Source organism: Anas acuta, chromosome 8, assembly GCF_963932015.1.
Source record: "Anas acuta chromosome 8, bAnaAcu1.1, whole genome shotgun sequence".
NCBI lineage: Eukaryota > Metazoa > Chordata > Aves > Anseriformes > Anatidae > Anas > Anas acuta.
In genome coordinates, this window is record NC_088986.1 from 31,843,150 (window position 1) to 31,864,501 (window position 21,352).

At 37.5% G+C, this 21,352-nt stretch overlaps 1 protein-coding gene across 2 annotated transcripts in view; it reads left to right on the top strand.

The window, feature by feature from the left end:
• Positions 1 to 8,024: 8,024 nt before the first annotated feature.
• HFM1 (helicase for meiosis 1) overlaps positions 8,025 to 21,352 on the top strand; it is a 56,663-nt gene continuing 43,335 nt past the window's right edge. Inside the window, exon 1 of one of the 2 annotated variants that reach the window (XM_068690980.1) lies at positions 8,025 to 8,151. In XM_068690980.1, the coding sequence (XP_068547081.1) occupies positions 8,131 to 8,151 (21 nt within the window). In that variant the 5' untranslated portion in view covers positions 8,025 to 8,130. The remainder of the gene's footprint in view (positions 8,152 to 21,352) is intronic. The other variant, XM_068690979.1, reaches the window with a different exon arrangement.

Below are 21,352 nucleotides of genomic sequence, written 5' to 3' on the forward strand. Positions count from 1 at the left end.
TAGCACACACACGGCGGGGCAGAGGTGTTTTAAATCTTCTGGGTTTTACTGTCCACTGCCTATCAGTTGCTGGACTTCTGGGCCTCAAATTCTATTGAGTGATGCAAGGAAAAGAGATAGTTCATTGGAATTATGCTTTGCTGTTGCTTAAAGTGGTGGAACATTAGGGAAATCAATGCAGTTGCATGTTTCTAAATAGAATAATTTAGCACTTTTTGTCTTTTATTCATATTTTTTTGGTCATTATTTCTTTTTATTTTAAGGTGAAAAGCATTTTTTTGTTGTTGTTGTTAAAGAATAGCTTCTCTTCTGCATTTGAATATGCCTAACTTCAGCCCTAGGTAAATAACAACAAAGCCTGAAGTTGCCAAAGTTCCCAAGGCAGCATTGCAACTTGGCCATTACCTTATAATAAGCTGTAGCTAGGTTAGCAAAAACTTTAAAACCAGAAACAGGTTCTACCACTTTTATCAAGTTGTGTAGTCTCCCATTACACCGTTTAGAAATAGGGTGATGAAACACGTTGCTGAGCTACTTTGGTGGTTCTGTTGTTTTATTTATTTTTTTCCAGTGGTTATTCTAATTTGCACTTTCTGTTAAGAGCTTTTAACAAAGCAGTTCAGCAGCTGGAGATTTAGCTAAGTTAAGATTGGGACAATCTTTATTCATTTCTGAATACTTCATTGCACTGTGTTGCATTACTTTTCAAGCTAATATTTGCAGAAAGGTTGGTGATTATGAGTTGCATGTTTAGCTCTGCTGCCTCCTGGCCAGGTCAGAACTCCAGCCTGCCTCCTTGGCCTGCCTGCCTTTGAATTGTGAGAATGTGAACTACTGAATCATCACCCTTTCTGTAGGGTTTCCATTCTTGGCATTTCTCCATGAATTATGTCAATACTGGCTTTCTCTCCAAGAAATTCCTTTAATTTTCTCTTCTAAATTAGACTCTGCTTAGCTGTGGTTTTCTTCCCTGCAATATCTCAATTTCTCTTCATTACAGTGCCTAAAATCCTTTTCATTTATACCTTTTTCACCTATCTACCTTAATCACTTGTTCTTCTCTATTTCTTCCTTTCCTATTGATCTAAATACATTGTGGTCTCTCATGCTGTCTTTCCAGTGGTTCTGGTTCTCCATCATGTCAAATTTACATTTATTTGTTCTCACAAGCATAACTGCACTTGCAGTATAATCTAATATTGTCTCTTATTTTACTGTCCTACTCTTTTTAGTCTGCCAGAAATGCCAGCCTTGATGTTCACCTTCATTTATCTCTCTAAAAAGGCTTTTTACATTCTTGTTTCTCATCTGTTTACGGAGGAAGATCATTCAAGTTGGCTGTGACTCTCCTCATAAGAGTATCTTCTCAAAATTCACCTTTTTAGCAATGTCTTTCTTCAGGTACATCTTCACAAAGGAGTAATAGATTATTTATACCATTTCCACTATATTTCCTTAATGCTTAATTATCTCTAGCTTATTTTTGTTTTATTCAGAATGAATGTAGAATAGCTTAAGGCGTAGCTTCTGCCTTTGCTAAAGCATGAGAAACATTCCTTTTATGTTGGCTTTGGTAAGTATAAATCCCTTTCCTTCTTTGCTGTTGGGACACAGAAGGCTCCATCTTCTTATTCAACATTGAGCTTCTAGTTCCAAGAATGTACCAAGTTAGAACTTCTCAGAAGGAAAGAGAAGAAATTACATCAACCAAATACGACAAACAAAAAGCAGCATATCTAACGCTCTGCAAGTCAAACTGCTGAACTGTTTTCTCTTTGTGGCGTTATCTCTAGGTTGAATCTAAAGGACGAGAAGCCAAATGACAAGCCAGGCCTAAGCTGAGCGTTGCTTAAGGCTGACAAGCAATTTGCAAAGCCAACCTCTGGGAGCTCTCCAAGAAAGGATCAAAACATTGCAGTGTGATTGCATCCACTGCTGCCAGAATCTGCAGGTGAATCAAAATTTTTGTGTCTTTTGACAGATCTAATATAGTCTGTGTTGACATTAGAACATAGCTATTAACCTCTTCCTAGGCTTGTTAAACCAGCATAAGTCTCCTTGTGTTTATACTGTGCTCCAGCCTTAAAACAAAGACAGGAGAGATCCAGGAGGTATCCAGAAGGATAATTGATGGATGTTTCCAGCACAGATAGAGGTAGGAGATCCTTACATTCCCTGCTACCGAGACCATTTGGTTGTAAATTAGAAACTTAGAATGAGAAATTAGAAACTACTTAGAAATGAAAAAGTACAAGTGATTACTGTCCTGGCAATATGTGTATATATATATTTATATAAAATTCTATTTTAATGTTAGTATAGACTGTTAAATGTGTTATTCAATCTTCATTAGCTTAAATGTCACATGCTTCCCAATTTTTAATTCCTCTTATTGTCAAGAAATATGATTCTATGGCAAATTTTTCTCTCTTTAGCACCAGGTTGAGACAAATCTCTTCATGCTGTTGTGCCCTTTAGGAATACTGTCAAATTCAATCATTCAGGACTCATGAGTCTTGCACTAACATGAAGAGATTGATTTGAAAACCATGGGACTAAAGGTTGTTTGTTTTTTTTTTCCTGTTTTTCATTTTCCATTTCCATACCTTAACCATTTTACATGAAAGCTGAGATCACCAGCTTTGCTCTCACATGCAAATGAGTACTTCACAATGCTCTGAAGCCCTAGAATAGTGCACTAGGATGTGACAGTGACTGTCTGTGCCAGTATTTTCTGATCAGTTAGATCTATCTGAAATGTCAAGAATTATTGTGGTGTCAGAAAATATACTGGAATATAGCAGCCTCTGCAGCCCATTTAGAGTGAGTTAAAAATAGACATAAAAAGTACCTCAGGCAAAGATGCAGAGGAATTCTTGACCTTTCATAAACTGGGCCCCATTAAAACAAAGTATGCTTTCATAAAGTCAACAGAAGACATACACCTAAGAATAAATGAATGCAGGTTGTCCTAAGCAATGAAGAAGTTTGAAAAGGACTAGTAAGTCAAATGGCAAGTAAATGAACACCGGTTCCAAGTGTGATGTTGTAGCACAAAGGGTCCATGCAGACCTTGACGTGCGGACAGAGTGCAGATATTAATGGTGGTAATTTTTACATCTAGGTATAAATTGCAGAGAGTGATTCAGGCATGGCTTTTATAGTTCTGGTGCTCATGTTGCAAGATGGATACAAAAAAAAAAAAGAAATGAGTACAGAAAAAAGCTATAGGATGTTCTGTCAGAGAAAATGACATATAACAAGAACTAAAAATATACTGAATCAAAAATACTGAAAGGTGAGTTTATAACAGTGTATACATAACACGCACAGAAAGAATTATTGAATATAAGGACCTTTGAATTTACCACAGAGTGATGTAAGAAGGAATAATGCATGGTAGCTGGAATTAAGCAAGTTCAAACAGCGTTGGCCTTCAGTACCCAGTTCAGTACCACTGACAATAATGTGGTTGATTTCTGGGCTCTTGGTGTTTTCAGATCAGGACTCAGTGCCTTCCTGGAACACGCAGTTAGCTAAACACAAGCTATACTGTGTTTGAGGACAGCACAGTCCAGGGCTAATTGGGTTAAATACAATTGCCTGTAATTTACAGGACAGCAGACTATATACTCCAATAGTCCCTCTTTCATAGACTTTATAAATAAATTTCTGTATTTATAAGCTCTCCAAGAACTCAATAAATTCTTTTCTTACTTCCACCCCACATCTAGCCTTCCGTTCTGTGTATGCCTTTCCCGTCTTTGACTATCCTGTCCCAGTTGCAGAGCACTGTGGCATAGAAAAATACCACTTACAGATAATGGGGAGATGATTGGACCCACTTCTTGTCCCAGCTGCTCAGATTACTAAATATCTCAGCAGTTTCTCAAGTAGCATCCGTGGCCCTTGCCTTTATTTACCACCTAGAGGAATGCGTTTCATCCATACTCTACTACTGCAGTCTTTTATTGGGTCAGTTCATCAAATGTGCCTCAGCAAATGATTGAGACTGCAGCCAAAAGCAAAGCAACATAGCTGGTCTGGGGTTATGCTTCAGAGACTTTTCCAGCCTTTAGACAAAATTAAAATAGACATAATTAAGGCTTTTTCCAGCAGCAACCATCCATTTAAAGTAATTTGAATGTTACTCTGTTTTCTGCAACTTCTGAGGTTGCTTACAGCTTAACAGGAATACTGTGCCTGGCCAAAATGGTACCTATGTGACTAAAGGGAAAACTGGTATCTTATGTGCATATTAGCTGAGTGTTCTTCCTTTCCTCATATTCTGTCTTATCATTATCTGGAGCATCTGTTTGAAAGTATACATTTCCTTTGTCCTTCTCTATATTTTACCAACATATAAGGTGTTTCTTTTCATGGTTAAATGAGAGATTCTGTTCTCCTAATAGATATGTAGGTAACACTTCGCTTTTGCTCCACTATCTGACATAAGGCTGATCTAGTAACCTCACTTATTGAATAACTGTGTTGTCGTTGGGAATATTCACACATGTAAAATGAGGAGGACCTGGCCCTTTGGTCATATTTTTGTAATAAAAGATAAAATGAGATTTTAGGAAACTGCAACTTATGACCATGATATTTATGAGGCTGTCAGGATTGCACTGTAAAAATTCTTATTATTTAATTCTTCACTTTGACACTAAAGCATCATTTCATTTATATGTAAATAAGAATATACTCTACTGCTGTTTCCTCACTGAAGAAGCTGTTTGAATTATTCACATTTTATTAATAAAGCTTCATAAATAAGTATTTTTTCTACTCAACTGGTAGTGGCCAGGGGAGAGAATCTGTTTATCAGACTTGGTTATTATGAGCTTCATAACAAAATATGAAGATTTATGGAGTACATAATTAGATATTATGTGATCGCAATGGTAACATTGGGTTATACAGATGAAATACGCTTTTCTTTGTGCACTTCTCCTTGGTAGAGGCACTTTCCGGAAAATGGACTAAACTCATCCCCGTCACTATGTTCCAAACTGTCTGTGAAACAAACAAAGCAATTTAATACCTTTTTGTGATCACACACACCAAAATAATTTTGAATAATGAAAGGATGCCTAAGAAAGATGAGTGTGGTGAAAATGCTACCTCTCTTCTGTGCAGAGGAGATGTCTCCAGACCTAGGATAACTTTGTATGTGACATTACAATGTACAGCCTGAAAGTGGCTGGCCTTTAAACAATCGTTTAAATACCCAGCATTTAATTTTCCCTTCAAGCACAGACCATGGAGCACTCCTGTGGTGAAATCAATTCTACCAGTGCTGTGAATGAGGCTGCCTGTAAGGCTGAGCCCCAGCACTGAGTCCTGTGTTCTGCCTATGTTTTGGCAGAAAAGGGATCATCAAGACATCAGCTTCTTCAGGTGTGCACTAGGAGGACTTCAGGAATCCAGGGTATTTTCTTCAGCAAAATCAGAGCAATCCATAGAGACTAAATGAAATTTCTGTAAATTGCTTTGTCAGAGTTAGGTATGTATATTGCTCTTAAAATAGACACCTCTTGAAAATACTGGCACTGAATTGTCCTTGGAGATTTGAAGAATGAGACATGCAGAATAATACAGTTGTGAGATGTCCAATTCTATCATACAATAGCACCTGAGTACCTACAGATGACCTAAACCAATGAAAAATTAAGGCAAAAAGGCCAGAAGTGAAATATCTGCTGTGTATTACAGATCAACCCACAGAGTTTTATTTTATTGCTACGTGCTGTAATCCAAGCAGAGTTTCAGTTTCATCAACTGCACCTCTGAAATCCAGTGTAGCAAAACTACTGTAAATTAGAAGTCGTCTAGTAAATCGAGGCTGCCTAAGTTCTTGTAGCCAGCTGGAGATGTTTTGTGGGAAAAATTGCCGGCTTGAATTTTGACCTTGTCAATTAGACAAGTGCTGATTTTACTGTTTCTGTGGAAGCAAGACCATGGAGCATGTCCTTTGGAAAGCTTTCAACATCACAGTTGGCAAGACTGAGAAATTAACCTGTAAATGTATACATGATTGTTCTTGAAGCTTTTTTTTTTCTTTTTTTCTTTTTTTTTTTTTTGCATGTGAAATAAGGGCCTGTAAGCTGTCTTAGACTTCATGCAACCAAGCACTTATGTGTGCACTTAAATTTAAACATGTAACATTTATGAAGGCATTGAATCGGGTTGTGTGCTGCTTATAGCAGCATGTGCTAGATAGGCATATGTGTGTTTAGAAGAACAGCAATGAGCATTCCTCAATAATTACTTGCAACTACGCTGAAGGATCCTGTATTGGTTGATAGAATCAGTGTTCTAAAAATTTTCAGCTGTGCATAGTTATTATGGCCAGAGCAAAATTTAATTGTACACTAATTCTGTGACACCTTACACATGACCAGAATTATAGAATCATTTAGCTTGGAAAAGACCTCTAAGATCATCTAGTCCAACCCTTATGAAATTCTTCAAAAAGCACTTTTTACACTAGTCTGTACAACCACAGATTCGATTGCTAATTATAACACTGAGTAAGTCCTGAAAGTGCTACACCTCAAGTACTCACTGTATTAATTTTTGAAGAATCAATATTGTAGCAGTAATGTAGCACTCATTTCTGGACTTTAATTTAAAAAAAAAAAAAGTTAACAGTTAACTTTTATCTCAAGATTCTTTAATCTTCTACATGTTGTATACTAGCTAAAACATTTAAACAGAAGCTTGCTATTGTTCCTTCAACAGTATGTATTTGCTGCCTATTTGCAATATTGTTCAGAATTGTTCACAATAAGCAGAGTAAAAACAGTAGTATAAGTATAAACATGTTTTGTTTTGCTGGGATGTTTGTGACAGAACTATAGGCAAGAAAAGCAATTCTGATGTCTAGAGACATCTGATAAGCCAAAAGTTTTATCTTTGATAATAGACTCAAATTCTGTTATGAAGCTTTATTTGCAAAAAAGAGTAGTAAAAGGAGAGAAACAATAATCTTGAGGGGCACACTGATTTTGGTATATTTGATCCTGCATGGCTGAAAACTGGGGGGAAAAAAGCATTGGGGGAAAAAAAAAAAGCATGTTAATGTTTAGAAAGTAAAGCTGTAAACTATTAAAATATTCCAATAAGGCTGGAAGCAGAAGTACAAATGAGGGCAGAAAATATTCATAAAGTATTCTTTAGTTACATAGTTTCACGCACTGAAAGAGTAAGTGCAAGATCTTGCACCATGAGTTTCATCTAAACATTAAAATCATTCTGAATGCCTGAATGGAAGAGCTGAGATCCAGAAATTCAGAGACAGTTCCTTTTTTCCCCTCCTGATAGAGAATATATGCTAATTTGCAGTACTGAAATGGATGGGAATTTTACTCCTAGCTCTCTAAAAGGAGGAAAACCAGAGATATTGTTAAGGTGATTTTTTTTTCCTCATTACAGAAACCTTTCTGAAGTGTACATTCATACTTGCCAGGCTTCGGGGATCAGGTCCAGATGGCTCTGATCAGCCCCACCTGGGGCCTCTCCCCCACCCTGCCCACTGCCCAGGACCCCACTTCAGCTCCCCACAGACCTGCCCTACCCAGCCATGGCCCCACAGAGCTGGGCAGGGCTTGGGGGCTGATGTCCCAGCCTGGCCTTGGACTGTTCCCAGCCTAATTGGGGTATCAGGCAGATGCTGGGGCTGCTCCTGGCTTCCCCTGCACAGCCCACCTGTCTGCCCTGCTCCTGGCTGGTGAGGTCCTGCCCTGCCCTGCCCACGCTGGGTATTCCTCTTGACTCCCACCACTAAATGTACTGGGTCTGGCTGGGATGTTAACTTTCCCTGCAGCAGCCCATACAGTGCTGTGCTCTGCACTTGGCACTAGAACACCAGTGTTGTGTCTGCCGCTGAGCAGTGCTGGCACAGCACCAGGACTCTCTCTAACCCTCCTAGGGGGTGGGCAAAAAAGTGAGAAAGAAACATCACCAGGACAGCTGACCAGCCAAAGGCATATTCCATACCATATGATGTCACAGTCAGCAATAAAAGGTGGAAAAAGGAAGAAGAGGGGAGGGGTGAGCTCTTGTTGTGAAAATGTCGGGCCTCCTCCCGAACACTGGCTACATGCATTGAGGCCCTGCTTCAAGGACATGGTCAAGCATTGCTCATTGGTGGGGAGTAATTTTTTTTTCTTCTGCACTTCTACATACTCTTTACTTGTTTTGTTTTGTTTTGCTTTTTCTCTTTCCCCCTCTGTTTTCCCCCCCTTTTTTTTTTCTTCCCTTTAGTTAAATTGTTTAATTAATAATAATCTTTCCTTAATATGTTTTCCCTTTAATTAAATTATCCTTATCTCAACCCGTGAGTTGTTTTTTTCCTTTACTTCTTCACCTCCTTATCTATTCTATGTTGTGAAACACTTGTAGCATTCTTCTGTCACTTCAGTTTTCCCTTGGGGCTACAATATTAAAATCTGAAAAAAAGCAGTTAATTTCTTGTAGTCTGCTCATACTGAAAGTAGTCATACCTACAGTCAGCTGTCTCCAGTACTACTGTAATGTGTACCTGCTACCGTAGTGGCAATAGTTACTTAATTTAGATATATGGCCTACTGTGGGTTTTGTTTCTTTGTTTGCTTGCTTGCTTTCATTAATAGGGAAGGTTTATGTGCCTTGGAAAAGCATTATTTAAAGTGTGTACTGGTGCACTGCAGAGCTCGTACTATATTAAATTCCAAGGATGAATTCTCTTGTGTGTAGTTTGCCACAACTTTACTGCTTCATTTATTTTTAAAGAAAATTATCTGTTATTCTTTTTTCTTTACTCTCAGTTACAGATAAAAACAAGTTACAGATGAAAACAAGTTTAATTGTTATGATATGGAAAACTGTGATGAACTAACTTTTCTGATCACATGAAGAAGTGATAACTTCTGTGAGCTGGTATAGGAAAATGTTGAAGTTCATTGTGTCTTTTGTGCTTTTAACAGACGTAGCTTTGTGTCAGAGTACTGCAGAAGCCCTTTTTCATGCTCTAGTGCAAGGAGGACAATGATGCAATGATCTGGGAAGCCTGCTCAGTTTCTTCTCTCACCATCCCCAGTTCCAGTCTATGAAAATGTAGAAATAGGTGGCATATGATTAGAAAAGAAACTGGGTAAGTCCAAATCCTCAGGTTCCTCCAGCTGAATCACTATTTCAGTGGAGAAACTTATGAGGAAAGGGTCTGGGATTTCTGGCAGGCAGCATAACACATCCACCTTCCACTCAGCATAGTCAGGTATTGTGCCTACACTTTGCAGTGATCAGAAATCAGGTTGGTAAGCCTCAGTTTTTCTAGCAGTATCTGCTTTACAAGGGTCAAACGCAGTATACATACACCAAGGCTTGGATGAGCCTCTTATGAGTTGGAGCATGTGAAATGGTGGATATTGCCTCCATGCTACTTTTCCCATTTCTCCTTGTGTTAACTCCCTGCTGGGTCAGATGACAGCCGAGCATGTTCCAGACAGATCAGGAACAGTACAAATTATCAAATATGGCTGTATCTGGAATAGGTGGAACAGTCATTCAAAGATGAAAAATGAACTTCTTGAGCCCTCCAGTGGTGTAATTCTATGATCCTATAAGTGGGGAAACTCATCTAGAAGACTTTCTTATGTCACATTGCCTTTTCTCTATCTGGTTGCCAGCTTTCTGTCATAATTTATGTTTTTGCAGGGTGGCATGTAGTACAATAGTTTTTCCAAAAGTCTGCCCTCATTTCCTCAAGCCACAACCCTGTTTTGGGAGTTAGTGGTTGTCTTTCATGTCCTTGGTGAGGAAATATTTTTGTGCTGTAATTTGGTGTGGCTGTATTCCAAATAGAATGTTTGGCTTGCACACAAGCTTTCCAGGGCAGAATATGGATGACTGTGTTCTGATTTTTATTTTTATTCTTCACTCTGGTATGCAAACCACAGGACCATATGGCACAGTTACAGAAATGTGTGAGCTGGTTATGCAACTGCTTCCTGTTATAGCTACAAATATGGAGATGATGAGTTAAATGGATCAAAAATAATGTCACTGTTCAAGAAAGCAGCAAGGCCAAAATGCTTAGCTGTGGAAACTGAAATTTTGCTGTCCAACAGGCATTTCTGAAATATCTAATGTTAAGAGAACTGAAAAGGAAATGAATTTAATTCACAAATGCTTTGATTTCAGCTGAGATGGCATTAATTTTTTTCATAGTGACTGGTGTGATGTTTTGTATTTAGGATGAAAATAGTGCTGGTAACACTGATGTTTTAGTTGGTGTCAGGCAGTGCTTACACCTGATCAAAAACTTCTCATGCTTCTCATGCAGCCCTGCCAGTGAGTAAGCTCCCCAGCTTACAAGAAGCTGGGAGGGGACACAGCCAAGACAGCTGACCCCAGCTGACCGGAGGCATGTTCCATACCCTATGGCGTCGTGCTCAGCAATAAAACTGGAGAGAGTTGGCCAGGGCAGCTGTCATTGCTCAGGGACTGGCTGGGCATCGTTTGGCTGGTGGAAAGGAATTATGTTGTTCAATGCTTGTTTGTTTTTTTCCTGTTTTGTTTTCCTACTTCATTGGTGTTTTGTTTTGTGGTGGTGCTGGTTGGTTGGTTGGGCTTTATGGTGGTGTTTGGGTTTTTGTTGATTCTCCTCCCTCCCTCCCTCCCTCCCTCCCTCCCTCCCTCTCTCCCTCCCTCCCTCCCTCCCTCCCTTCTCTTTCTTCGTTATTAAACTGTCCCTACCTCAGCCAACAAGTTCTTGGCCTTTTACCTTTTTCGATTCTCTCCCCTATCCCATAGCTGTGTGGTGCATAGCTGCTTACCAGCTTAAACAACAGCAAAGATTGAGAGGTATTTTAATTCTTTTGTCTACCTGGAAACCAACTTTCTATTAGCATCCCTGAAAGGAGAATGACAGAGGCAATGGGGACAGATCATACTTTGTCCATGACAGTTGTCAGCTACCTAGTGGCTAGCATGTGTACTCCACACAAGTGAGGCATTGAGATGTTACCGGTTTTGGCACAAATGTGGTAATAAATTGACACTTGTGTGAGTCCACGGTACTCTTCAAATGTTACTTGCTGTCATAACAATCATCTCTCTTTTTATTTTCTCTTTTGTCCCTGTGCTAACTGGAATTAGTAGCAAAACAAAAAGGGTCAGTCAGAAACAGGGATTATCTTACAAGGTTTGGTAAGAAATAGGAAACCAGTATGATTGGATGGAAGGATTTTTTTTTTTTTTAAAAAAAAAAGCTTTTTTTGGATGGCAAAACCAGTCTAGGATTCTTAATTTCTTAAACAATGCTGGTAAAGCTAATAAAGGACAGAATGGTGAATAGTGCTAATCAGGGAAAAATCACAAGAACATCACAGCTTTAATTTAGAAGTTGCTGGGGAAAGCTGGGAAGTCTGTGTTTGTCCTAGCTACAAGAATCATTATCTTGTTGTGGAAGCGTACAACTTAGGCTATCTTTCTTCAGAGGTTTATGGGTAAGGGAAAGAAATAAGACAACTGTAATACTCTGTTTCCCTATAAACACTGTCTTTCATGCCAAAAGAGAGGTTATTTTATCAGTATTACACTCAGTCTTCTTGTAGCCACAGGCTTAGTATCCTAAACAATCCCTCTCAATTTAAAAAAAAATAAAAAAATCTTGTTTTTCTCCAAAATATACACTCCAGTCACAGTTACAGATACTTTGTGTTGTGAGCAGACTGTTTATCCCAGGACACTTTTGCATGGCACTGGCCAGTGGGACCTTACTCTTCATTGACTTCATCAGCATTTGTATATATGCAGTGCAAGGCAATACATATGGTGCATGTCTTACTTGATAGCATTACTTGAATGCAGTCTTACTTGGTAGCATTTGTTACCTGCGTAGCTCTGAGAAAAATCAGTTCCTAAGGAGAGGTGGAATGGAATGTCAAGCTTTAGATAAAAAGGAAGTCTAAAGAAAATCCATGGAGGACAACAAGGAGGGACACTTTGAACAGATCCTGAAATCAACGAAGAGCTGGTAGGGATAGCTGAGGATGAAAGTTATCATATTTTTACATTAAAATTTGTCTTTAGTTGATTAATTTTAAAGTTTCTGCTGTGTGTTTATATTGAGGAAACATTAAGGTCAAAATATAAGCATTTCAAATTAGGAAAGCAAATGGCTCCAATTATAGTTTTAACAGATTTCTTAACGGGAGATTTCAGGATGGAGCTAGTAGAAAACCAGATGGATAAAGCAATGAAAGTAGTAATATGCAGCCACAGGAGGTACAGGAAGAGGAAGAAAGACAAGGCTGACATCAAGTCAGCGTCACAGACAAGGGAAGCAACCATTAGGTTAGAACAGAGAACAAAAGAAGAGAACAAGCAGCACATGTATAACATGATGATCCTTATGGGTCCCTTCCGACTTGGGATATTCTATGATTCTATGTGATAGGTAAAGCAGCAGTACATATATAACGTGATAGGCGGGGCTTAATTCTGCCTTGGCATACACCAGTGTAACTTCATCGGCTGAATCCTCGTTGCACAATGTCACTTTCAGTATGATCTAAAAACATGCAAGCTTGCCTTTTTTTGTTTAGCTTTGTTTTGTTTAAATCAGAGCTAAAATTTCATTGTCTTATACCATTTCTAGGCAATTGAAATTTCACCATTCCACTGTTGTTACTGTTATGGTCTTATAGTTACTGTAGATTTCTTCTGTGTATCTTTTATGAGTAGACTGTTTCATATTTGCATTCTGCTTTAGCAAAATTAAGTTCTTTAAAGATCATTTTGGTGGAAGCATGATATGCACGCTATTGCTTGAATAGTGTGTTATATGCATTTTTAAAATCTATGAATTCTGGTACATTCAATCCATCAATGCTCATTCAAAAATATTTAGCATTGTGGTTGTTTGTTTGTTTTTCTTGTTACAATGTTAGTATTCACATTTTCTATATTTTTGCATCAGTGGTGTAAAAAAGAATGAAGAGAAGAATCAGCTCCCAGAATCAGAAAGCAGGAAAACATCTTGGCTTGAAACATTTTTCCTTCTATACTTTGATCACGTATATTATTTTTAAAGCTGTAAACCACAGGAAACTTTGCCTTTAACCTGTAGAATTAAAACAAAAACAAACAAACAAACAAAAAACTTAAAACCTGCCAACTCCTGTTCCCTTCACAAAACTTCAGGCTTCTGCTACTCTTATTATACATACATCTTATGCTAATTTTGCATTGTAGACAACTCTGTATTTACTCCTTGCTTATATTACCATAACAGAAGTAGAATTAAACCCTTGGTTCATCGATTAATGAAGAGTAAAGAGAGTATCATAGAAATCATAGAATCAATAAGGTTGGAAAAGACCTTTGAGATCATCTGGTCCAGCTGTCCCCCTACCACCAACGTCAACCCACTAAACCATGTCCCCAGGCACCACATCCAACCTTTCCTTGAACACCCCCAGAGATGGTGACTCCACCACTTCCCTGGGCAACCCATCCCAATGCCTGACTGCTCTTTCTGAGAAGAAATGTCTCCTCATATCCAACCTGAACCTCCCCTGGCACAACTTGAGGCCATTCCCTCATGGAAATATCTGTTGTCAGGCTCTTTTCAAAAATAAAAAGCTAAAGAAATAACTTATTATCGGAATAAAAACTTTGGAGCTGTGTGAAGAACATCAGCATGTGATTCACCACAGCTAACACATGCTGATGTAGTCTATTGTTTTCCATTTGTCTACCATACTTCCAGTTCTGAAGAGCTACCCATGCAATCACAAAGAATTGCAGCTCATAAGAAAATTCTTTCATACCCCTATACAGAAGAACAAAGAAATACATACAAAGAAAACTGTGTCATACCCTTGACTCCAGCGGGCCTGACTGAGGTGTGCCAAAGTCCCAGCAGGCTGAGAGAAGTGGTTATGGAGCTCCCAGCAGACAACAGCACTGGGGCCCTGAGACCAAAGAAGTCCATCAAAGATAGGAATTTTATACCGAAAGGAAAGTAATACATATATCACTTAAGGCATCCAGCTTAAAATATTAAAAAGGAGGACAGAACTGTGGAAAGGGGGGTTCTTTTAGAAAACTGCCTCTGGACTGTGTTTTAATGTTCTGAAGCTGCTCCCTCAAGCTATTTTATACAATACCCAGTTTTCTTGAGTTTCAGAAGTACTAATGATTCAATGGATGCAGAATCACAGAAAGCTCCTGAACTCAGCTTATGCTCCCCTCTGCTGCCTTGAAGTCCTATTTCCATCCAGTGTTTTAGAACTATAGAGCTTTGCAACAGGGTAAAATCCCTCGGCAACTTTCTTTGAAAGGAATTCTATTTAAACCAGAGAAATTTGATGTACATGACTAAAATATTTTGTCTTTTTCCTAAGAACTGGTAGATTATTAATCTGAAAGCTTACTTTAATGCAACAATTGTAGTAATCAAATGCAGTATCTCCTTCTGTGCTTAGTATTAGTTTTTTCCTCTCTTTTCCAGTATTTCTGTAGATATTTCATATGGGTTTTGATGTTTAGAATTGTGGTTATTTGAAATGTCATGAATACCCAATAGAAATTTGCTGAGTAGCAAGCCCTACTCCCCAGTTCTTGCTATAATGTCAAAATGTGACATAAAAATACCATTTAATGCAAATCTCAACTGTCTATGACTTCAGATACATGTTGGATGCTCTATAGCTATAATAATTCATCAGGGTGAAGATGGCCTGTTTTTATGATGTCAGGAAATAATGTTGCCAGGATTTCCACAATAAACATAAAACTAGGAAAAATGTACAAAAATATAAGTGAAATCAAAAAAGGAATTCTCAACCTTCAAAATGAATGTCATTTGAATGCCTTTTTTTTTTTTTTTCACAAGGCTGTTCTGAATGAATTAGAAATTGTTGAAATGTTATTAAAGCAAAGCCATATTCTGCTGAAATTTCACCAAAATCAGAATATCCCACTTGGAGATACCACCTTTGCCCAAGATTTTTATGAAAAGTCTTGAAACAACTGAAATATATTAAAAGGGAATCAGTGTGAGGTATCTGGATTTTACCAGGATGAAAACTCAATTTTTTGACCAGCTACCGGTGGAAATACACATCTTATTTCTCCTTGCCACTGTTTTAATTTCTGAGTCAGAGTCACGTTGGTGATGATCCTGGTATTTCAGTAGCTTTTACTTATCTGTCCTCTGTCAGCAGTGAAAGCTGCCCTTTTGGTCTGGAGAGTTGACATGATGTCCCCCTACTGGGCCACATCCTCTGAAATGGTTTCAACAGAAAGATGTCAGTTTTGAAAAGTAAAGCAAAATGTTATTAAGGATAAAATTTTCAAGCATCTTGTTTTCTGTACCAAATTTTCCAAATATAATGACAAAACCAAGGAACAGCTTAACATTTTTATCATGTATCTTAAAATCATATACTTCTTTTATTATAGATGTATAATGCCTGTGGACTTCACAAAAGTCAAGAATGGAATCAGTAGTTACAATGATGAAAAAAAAAAGGTATGCTGCACTACTAGAGTAGTGAGATCACTGTAACGAGGAAATTAATTGGAGCTCTTGAATGTCTTTGTATTTCAGGAATACATTGTACATCTGGAAAAGGGGTAAAGCTTAAAATACTTATTTCAAGCTGGACATGCAGCAGTGGTGGTCTCAAAGGAGGAGTTTTGCTGCTTTCTTGTTCCCTGAAATGGAGCTTTTAGAAAGAAAAGAAGAAAAAAAAAAAAGCAATAAAAAAAAAATAGAAATTTGATAAGTAGTGAGACCTACTCAGCAGTTTAATAACAAAAATTGTTTTTGCTCTTAGAACTGTAAATAGTAATGTATGTGTGCAGTTGTAGGTTTCCAATTCATTTTGGTCTGTATTTCATGCTGGATGCTTGTTTTATACTCTGTGTCAGATAGGAAGGATCAGGTGACACACCTTTCAAACCTTGAAATATACATAGCACACACACACCCTGAACTGATAACAAAGTAGCAAGGCTCTGTGGAAGACCATTGCGAACTGCCATTGGTCTCCTGTTACCTCTTTCTTTTGTTGTGTAAACCTCCTCTACTGATCCAATGTCCACTGTTTTATAGCAGCTGTTGCTGTGTTATTAGATCTCATCTTCATCACAATAATTGCCTTGTGTCTCTTTGCTCTCCTATGGCATCCCTGAAAACAATAGCTAGACACGAGCAGTAGAGCTGTCAGATGCAGTTTGCTGATAGGCAGCACCTGGAGAAGAGGAGGCTCAGGGGCGACCTTATCGCTCTCTACAGATACCTTAAAGGAGGCTGTAGTGAGGTGGGGGTTGGCCTGTTCTCCCACGTGCCTGGTGACAGGACGAGGGGGAATGGGCTAAAGTTGCGCCAGGGGAGTTTTAGGTTAGATGTTAGGAAGAATTTCTTTACTGAAAGGGTTGTTAGGCACTGGAACAGGCTGCCCAGGGAGGTGGTGGAGTCACCATCCCTGGAAGTCTTTAAAAGACGTTTAGATGTAGAGCTTAGGGATATGGTTTAGTGGGGACTGTTAGCGTTAGGTCAAAGGTTGGACTCGATGATCTTGAGATCTCTTCCAACCTAGAAATTCTGTGATTCTGTGATAAATAAGTGCTTTAAAATCGTATCAACACTGGGATTGTGTCTTAACACCTTAGCGCATTTCTTTTGCTTGCACTTCATTTTTCAAAATTACTGTTATTTTTAACGAATACCGTAAGTTTACCTAAGTTAACTCTTAAGTTCTGAAGATCTATATTCTATTCCTTATGCACTGGTGATTAAGATTCTTCCCCATATGAATGCAGTAGCTAGGAGGAATAGCTTGGCATTGTGATTTTTTTTTTTTAGGAGATTTATCCTAACACTTTGTTCTCCCTGGCACTCCTGCTGTTGCCACTTCTATTGCCCAAGGAAATATTTCTGTCTCAAATCTCTCCACTTCCAAAGTCTATGCACAGATCATGAATACAGTCCAAAGGTCACAGTTTGGAGAAAACAACAACAAAAAAGGCAGAGGGAAAAGGAAAAGTTTTTAAAAAGGTGGTGATGGTGAAATTCAGTGTGTTTTTACATGCAGGAGTTTGTGTTGGAGATTTCATGTGGCCTCCTTGGTCTTACAGCTGTGGCTCTGCAGAGGCAAAAGCCAAGAGAATAAATGAGCAAAAATAAGGTGACCAGAGATAGATTTCTTTTTGAATATATGTTTGCCATGTTGCAATAACAGTTTAGGTTGACCTGATCTTACTAATTTTTATAAGTTAGTATGATTTGCAAAAGCATTTTGTTGAGGTAGAAGTTTTTAATCTTCTGTTTCTTTCATAATAAATGCTTTTTAAAGTTACATAAAATCCACTCCTGCAATTTGGAGTTACTAGAATGTGACAGCATTTTTGACTTTTAAATATTGATTTATTTGATTTTAAATATTGAACCCTTTGGTTCTCCTTGCAAATGTGATCCAAATGTCACTAATATCACTAGGCATACTTTGCATACTTACAGTGGGTATCTGGTTGAGTTCCTTTGCATTAATTAAACATTTGGACAAGAGAGCTCAAGATTGTATTTGCTTGTAGCCTAGGGGAATGCAGTGGCTTGGTTGGAGGAGTCTCCAAACTCTCAGGTGATTCTCCTGAGCTGTACTGTCATGTTTCCATATATGCACTCTCTCATGGTTTATTTATCCTGTACCATTTCAAATGGTTTTACCACGAAAGAGGTAAGATAGGCCTGGACCACAAAACCCAATAACTCAGTACTTGGAGTTTTCAATCAAAGTGGGAGATGTGGATTTAAATTGTTTCATACAAAAGGAAGGGTTATGGATGAATGCTGTAATAACAATGCTGTTTGGAAAAGTGGAATTGAGAACACTACTGTGCTTTGTAGCAACTTGCTAGATTCTTTAAGTTTCCAAGACTTCTCCAGAACTGAAAACTAAGGCTTCAACTTTCAACAGGGCATTCCAGTAGAAAGCACATAAAATATATTACAGCAGAAAAGACACAAAGCTGTCAGAATACAGCATTATGACATCCTCAGTTCTTCTGTAGTTACAGCCTTCGATCCACTGACCAATTCATCTTTACTTAAATACATGCCCTCTTCTGAATATCTTGCAAAAATTAAATGGTAAATCTATATGATCTAAATTAGGAAGTGATGGGGCTGATTAGTGAATAGCTGGACTAGATATGTAAATTGCAGTTTTCTTCATAGCTTTATACAAGATGTTTTAAAAACTTAATCAACATCAATGTGTCAGCCTGTGTTTCTCTGTGAAATCTTGAAAGTGCTCTTTCATCTATGTTGTAAACACATCAACAAGTATGTAGAATGTCTTGACTTTGAAATGCTGTCACCTACTTTCTGTATCATTGTCAGTAGTCACTTGTTATAAAAGTGTTTCATTTCTAACTCTTTCTTTTGGTAGTGTGTTGACATACTGCATTTTTCAACTGTGTTCTTTGCTGCCTCTTCCATTTTTATCAAAAATGTAGTGTGACAGAAGTTCTCTTTCTTTGCAACATGGTGGTATCTCAGGCTCTCCACTGTCACCAAAACTGTTGTGCTACTTTGAGGATAAGTTGAGTGTGTGTAAACCATCTTCAGCATTTTGTGTCAAAGCACAGTAGCAATTTGAACTCAAAGTTTTCTGAGATGGTGAGAAGTCCCTAAGCTTTAGTCCTTGCCTTTACTTTTTAGTTGAAACTTTCCCAGAAAGTTTAGTTGGAACTTTCCCAGATTCTATCAATCTGATACAATGCCTACTCCTGACATGCTCTGCACTACACAGTTCATGGTTTGCTTGGAACAAACGCATCTGATGATGGACGATTTCTTAAATGTAAGTGTACTCCAGCTTTTAATTCTGCTGCTTCTCTTATAATTTCCTTTTTCTTTTTTTGAGAATATAACATGTCAGAACTGGTACAATGGTCCCAAGTGCCTCAACTGAAAGATGAACTGTACAGGTTACTGCATTGCAGAATTTAAGACACTCACTGTTATCAAGTTGTGAATTACACTTCCTTCACAAGGATTTTCAGTCTAAAAATATAACCCTGATGAAATTTACATAGGTATAAGTTTGGTTAAATTGGAAAAAAATGTTCTGTTCAAATTCTTTCAAGATTTTTGCAATAGAATTGCATAGATCTGTAGTATGCCAGTGAACCCAATAGCTATGATGAAATATTCAAAGTAGTAAATAGTTTAATATTAGATACTTACACCATTCTTTTGTGCACTATAATATCAACATCTTACTGCATTAACAACAGTACAGTTTCCTCACACCTCTCAAAGGCCCATGTCATGACAGTTCCTAAATCAAATATGGTCCAATTGCTGTAAAACTCACATGTTTTTCTGGTATCTGGTGCTGAGTCAGGAGGGTTGGGTTGATGTTGCTTCCCTTATCTGCAAGGATACATAATACTTCTCTTGCACTTCCTATTGTTTATTACTTGCATTAGAATAATGTCCTGGAGCTCTGCTCAGGAGTAGACTACAGATTGGTAGCTGTATACTGTACAGTTTTGCATTCAACCTTTTAATGATGTTATTGGCAAATACTATTACATTAGGAACCATCCAGTTATTAAATTTAGAGTCATAAGGCTCAAGGCAATGTTATTTATGTTCATTAAAGTTAATAAATGTGGAAGAAAATGCAGACTTTGAGAAATGCATGCTTTCCACTATGGTCCAAGAAGAGTAAACTTTATTTCTGAAGGAAGATCACTGCATGAACTCTTTTCCACTATATCAGTACAGATTACATTCTTGATGACTAACATATAAAGAAATTTCTTTCTAGGTACAGTATGTTTCAAAACCAGGCTGACATGAACCAGAGATCAAACAAAATCTGTATACACGGGCCTATTTTGAAAAAGCTAAGGATCTGTAGCGTGTTCTGATGACATAGTCTGCAGGAATTTAATTGGCATATTGTGGTTGTTTAACATAAAATGCACAGCATAGCTACGATACTGATGATTATTAGAAATAACTGAGTAAGCAGACTGTCATCTTAGGAAAGATGGTTAAAAGCAACCAGAATTATCTCTAGAATACTGTGCGTCTTAGACCTGACTATATCAAGCTGTTAACCATACTGACTGGACCCAATTCTTCTTACACATTGATCAAGCTGCTGCTTTAAACATATTTTGTGTGTTTCAGGACCTTTATTCCACATTAATCAAAATAAGCTTAGTAATGGAATGGGATCAGGGAAGTAAGAAAGTGAATAGGAATAGCTTTTCTAGAAATCTTTGCGTTGGTGTTTATTTTCTGAAGACAACGGTGTGTGGATGAGCATCTCAAAAGGACAGTAGCTATTTGTCTTTTTTTTTTTTTTTTCCTAAGAAAATTAAATAGACACAGAATCAAGAACATAAATTTTCATAAGGAAGAATCAGTCATATAGATGCTAAGTTTTGCAGATCTCTTCTTTCCATAATACATATATTTTTAGCAGTTTAATGAGCAGCAGTAAGTTAGCAGGCTTTCAGCTACAATACAAACTCAGAATTTGCTGTTCTGTAAGTATTATTAAGAAATATTTGTAGAAATGAGGATTTGGAAGATAAGCACTTTGGACATAATTTGAAAAATTCCTCTTTATACAGTGATTCAGGGTGACCTTTGAAAACTACTCTGAATGTGGCCTTTTTATTATTATTATTATTATTACTGAAACTGTACATGAAACAAAATTCATAAACAGTGCATATTACTTCAATACATGGGCAAAAAAGACTGTATTTTCTCCAAGGAACTAGCTTGATAAAATTATAAATAGGGTTCACACTGCAACAAGAAAACATCATCATTTAAATTCTCTGTTCCTGCAGAAAACTTGCTGCAGAACTGGGAGTATTCATTACGTTAATTTTTATTACAACTGTTCATATTCTTTTACAAATGAGAAAATTATTCTAGGAAAAATCTGTAGATTTGATAATACAGTTAAGATAAAGAAGAATTCTATAAATGTATTAGTTTTTAGGATCTTCTGAATCATTCAATGCTAGATAGTATTGGAATTTTTTCTCAGTGATAATATTGCAATTTTGAATCCAAACCAAATAATTATAATGGCAGGAAATCTTATCAAAGTGAACAAACTGTCACAGAACCTGGAATCCAGATGTTAGCCATTACATAATTGTATATTTTGTTGATCCATAACAATTTAGAGCAAAAAGCTAATAAATTAAGAGTTTTGTTATACCTTTTGCTTCTATTAAGATCTGACTTCAACAAAATCAATCTAGTTTTAGAAATGACAATTCTCTTCCACCTTTAAAAAAAAAAAAAAAACAC